This window comes from Pinus tabuliformis, chromosome 4_1 (genome assembly GCF_031772625.1).
Source record: "Pinus tabuliformis cultivar Carrire ecotype Pingquan chromosome 4_1, CPIR1, whole genome shotgun sequence".
Classification (NCBI taxonomy): domain Eukaryota; kingdom Viridiplantae; phylum Streptophyta; class Pinopsida; order Pinales; family Pinaceae; genus Pinus; species Pinus tabuliformis.
Window position 1 is genome coordinate 436,691,860 of NC_142303.1, and position 4,758 is coordinate 436,696,617.

Genomic DNA, 4,758 nt, shown 5'->3' on the forward strand with positions numbered 1-4,758 from the left:
CGTCATACCTTACGAAAAGAACGGCTTTTAATGCCCCACGGGTGAAGCATGGACGGACGAGTACATCTCTTTGGCTTTTTCAATAACCAAATGCCAGTCTTCCTTTGAATTACTCGTTTATAGGCACTCCATCTCACTCTCACACTCCTCGTCTCACATCTTCTTCCGATCGCCCCAAAAAACATTGACCATACGCGCTTCCAGCGTTTTCACTCCTCTGACTGCTCCTATATATCTACGCATCTATCTCTCTAATTCCCTCACCCCGCGGCCTTTGCATTTCATGGGCTCACTTCACTGACTCCCGCCGTGAAATATCACTATTTTGGCTTCAGAGTTTCTGCAAATTGCCAAAAATGGAGATTTTTCCCGGGCAGGAACCTGACAATGCCATTTCTCTGCCACGCGAAGATCGCCGTTCCCGCCAATTTAAGGGAATCCGACTGCGAAAATGGGGGAGCTGGGTATCTGAAATCAGGATGCCCAGATCCAGAAAGAAGATCTGGCTCGGCTCATACACTACCCCCGAGCAGGCTGCCCGCGCTTACGACGCCGCAGTGTATTGTCTGAGAGGGCGCAATGCCGAATTCAACTTTTCTGTGCCCGACATTCCGACTGCGTCTCCCCTTTCCCCTGAGCAAATTCAGCATGCCGCCGCCGAATATGCCTTGGGCCAAGCCCCTTCTAGTTTTCCCTCTTTCGTAGGGTCCCCCCGGCAGTCGTCTTCGGTTTCGGAAATGGAGTTGGCCGGAGACAACTTTCAGATATGTGAGAGGCAGGACTTGGCGCTGTGGTGGTCGATGCTGGCGGGATCTGACGGCGCCGGGATTCCAAATTTGGAAATATTCCCGTCAACTGACGAGGTGTCGGCATTGGAGTTCCTTCCCAGTGAGGAGGAGGATAGGTACATATGGACAGATCTCTGGAATTTCCGAGACGTTTGATCTCGTGAGATGAGGAAGCAGACAAATCCGGCTTTTCGGATTCACGTGGGCGAGTCCTATTTCAGACCCCATTGAAACATAAATGCACTCTGACATGCTGGGAGTATAGCAGTTTTTTTGCATTTATATTTCTTTCAAAATTGACTTTGGCGTTTTAGCAGCAAGAAAACTGTTATACTCCCAGCATGTCAGACTGCATTTATGTTTCAATGGGGTCTGAAATAGGACTCGCCATTCACGTGGGGAACACGTGGACTCAGTTGGAATGTGGGACCACTTCCTGGCCCAGCCAAAACGTTCTTGCCACTTGGCATGAGCAGTGTCGGATGACAATTATTCAACCTTCAAGGTTCTATAAACATACCATATATTTCCACGAAAAGATAATAAATAAAATTTGTAGACCTTCAATATCAATCGTTACTCACTTTGTTAATATTTACTCCTTCCGTAGACGACTTTTTCATATGGTCTTTCGAGAATATTTTCGAAAGGGAAATTAAATTGTAACATTTTCGCTTTTTTCCTAGGTATGATTGGAAATTGTGTATTTCAGTTATTGAAAATTTTAATTTAAATATTTCAAAGGTTTTGAAACTGGTGAATCAATTGATTTGAATAATAAAAAATTGTGATATTCGTAATAATTGTTAGAGGAAAGTCAAAAAAGTTGGAAACATCCATATTCATTGTCCCAATATGACATGAGCATGATGCTTTAAGAAATGATATCATAATTGATTACGCTATGGTATCTCTGGCGAATGTGGAAACCGCTTTAGCAAATTTATAAAAGCTTATATCCATGTTTCAGCGTCCTGAAATTTGGATGTTCATGACTACAAAATACATGTAGTTGTATGATAAAGATTAAATTGTTTAATCTTTATCTTGGAAGAGGGTTAAATTGTATGGAAAGAGATTGCGCGTGAAAATAAGAATTATTTTATCGAATATTTAATCAATTGAATACCTTACAATTTTGTTTCGATTAAATTGTATGGAAAGAGATTGCGCGTGAAAATAAGAATTATTTTATCGAATATTTAATCAATTGAATACCTTACAATTTTGATAACAACAATTAAGTATAGCATTTTGCGATCCAATATTACATTGTTCCCACTTAAACTCATTTTAATGTGGAGTAAAAACCAATCCATTTAAAATAACAAACTATTTATAAGACATTTTTTTATATTTTTTTTTATGCATACCTAAATTAAAAAGGAATTATAAACACAATATAAGATTGCATAAATTCCTAGAAACTTTATATTTTCATTTTTAAATATATTTAAAATTGTGTTATTTGAAATTGCAGAAAGGAGTAAATGTAATTGGTTATAAAATACTTTGTTGTATTAACAATAGATTTTCTTATTATTGTACGCATTGGATCATATTTGCACACAATTTTTTATTTATTTAGTTTAACTTATGAAGAAAATGATTTTTTTAAAGAATTTTTTATTAATTTTAATCAAAATCCAAGTGAGAGTTTTAAAATTTGAGTTTAAATTGTTTAATCTGCATAATTTTAGTGCTTCAGGGTTTTCTAGAGTGCTGAACCCGTTTATGTATTAAAAAATGTATTTTTAACAACAACAAAAATTTTGAAGTTGTATTGTGGATTTTGGTGAATTCCTGTGAAAAAAGGTTATTTTGTCTATACGTTAGAATATATATATATATATACTTTGAAATATTTTATTTAAGTAATTATTAATATATTTTTATATACATATCAAAATTATTTAAAGTTAGATTGAGTCTAACTTATAGACGAAATAATATTTTTTCACAAGAATTCACCAAAATGTGATGTGATTTTTTTGTTATTTAAAATACATTTTTGAATGCATAAATAAAGTAAACACCCTAAAAAACCCTAAGACACTCAAATTTTACAGATTAAACAACTTAAACTTATTTGAGACAGATTTTGGTTAAAGTTAACTAGAAAAAATGAGTCATTTCATCTATAAATTGGACTACATCTTTAACTTTATATAGTAAAATATTTTATTTACGACTCAAATATTTTTATTATAGTTGAAACTAATTAATATTATATTGTATTAATGGAGAAATGGTTACATGGTTGTAACCTAACTCCTTAAGTTAAGATTAGTTCCCAGGTTGTAGGAGTTTGTTCTCACCACTCTATTCTTTTGAGATGTATTTATTGTCTCATCTTTGATAAATTGAATATGAGAGTGTACGCTCCAGTTTGTGCAGCCTATGGGTGTAGCTTGCTCACCTGTGAGCTACTAATTAATTTAATTCATTTTTTCTTTCCAGCTTTCTAACATGGTATCAGAGCTCAAATCTGGTGAGCCTGATTTACCTGTAGAGCCTTATTGGCTACATTAGACCCATAGTGGCTACAGTGCCCATAGTGGCAACAAAGGAGCCTCAGTGCTCACATTTTCAGAGTCTAGGTGGCCGGGAGTGACGTACCTTACTCACAGGAGAAATTTATTTTCTCACAGATCTTAGTATATCTCTAGTTGAGCACAAAGCGGTCATCGCGCCTTTCGGCCTGACAAAAGCGATGATCATCGCGGATCTCAGGGTCAAACCCATGATGATCGACCTCTCCTTAGAGGGATTTTAAATCATCACCGTTTTTCAATCTTAAAGAGTGATGTCATGTTTTTTTATGGTTTTGAGCTTCAGATCGACCAGTTTGCTAGCAAATCTAAGTTGTAGACTCAGAGATCGTGGTAGATTCGTGGCAAATCGACTAGATTAGAGGCAGATTGAGCAATTCGGTGGTAGATTTGTTATCGATTCAAAGGTTTTGGTATGTTTTGAGATAATAAAAAAATTGTAGCTTGTAATTGTTCACTTGTTGAGAATCCACTGTACATCAAGGGATTTGGATTCTGATCAATCAAAAATGAACAATTTACAAAAGCTTATCTCAACGAGTCTAATAAACTTTATGGGACCAATTATACCAATTTGAAATTCAAGCTACAAACGTTGCTTGAGGGATCGAGCGCTTTGTTGATCATCATTGGCGATGAGTAGAAGCCAACCATGGTAGCAGGCCGCATGCCGGCACTAAAGCGAGATTGGGATAAAAGGGAGAATAAGACGAAAGTCTTATTGAAGATGTCTGTTAAAGACAATATTATCCCTCATATCAGAGACTATAAATCGTCCACTAACATATGGACTATACTCAAGAACCTCTACCAGACACAGAACACCAATCACATCTTGTCACTCGAAGGATTATTGAAGATGTTTGTTAAAGACAATATTATCCCTCATATCAGAGACTATAAATCGTCCACTAACATATGGACTATACTCAAGAACCTCTACCAGACACAGAACACCAATCACATCTTGTCACTCGAAGGAAATTTGTTTTCCATTAGGATGGAGGAGAATGAATTTATTGTTGGATTCATTGCATGGGTCAAGGACTAGAAGGACATCTTGGGTGATGGATGAATACCAGATGTTCATCACAGGCTTGTCTCCAAGGAAGGAAACCCCTACATTTGAAGAGCTAACAAGAGTCCTGATACAGGAAGAAGAGCAACGACAGAATTTGAGACCACAGAGTGTCGATCTTGCTATGATGGCGAAGAAGAAGCCATACAAAGGGAAGCAACCACAGGGACAGAAAGCTGGTAGAATTTTTCAGAAGAGACCTTTTAGAGGTATGTCTCCAAATAAATCTAACATTAAATGTTTTTACTGTGGGAAAACCGATCACTTTGCTAAGTTTTGTTTTAAGAGACAAACAGGTGGGGCTAGAAATAAACAGAGAAAACACACAAGGCACTTTGTC

General features: G+C 36.7%; 1 protein-coding gene across 1 annotated transcript; it reads left to right on the forward strand.

Annotated features, from left to right (window-relative positions):
- Positions 1-271: 271 nt before the first annotated feature.
- On the forward strand, positions 272-1,462 carry LOC149176185 (ethylene-responsive transcription factor ERF037-like). The gene has a single exon (XM_089423050.1). It carries the CDS (start codon positions 357-359, stop codon positions 942-944), a length of 588 nt encoding a protein of 195 aa, XP_089279176.1. The 5' UTR covers positions 272-356; the 3' UTR covers positions 945-1,462.
- The last annotated feature ends 3,296 nt before the right edge of the window (positions 1,463-4,758 follow it).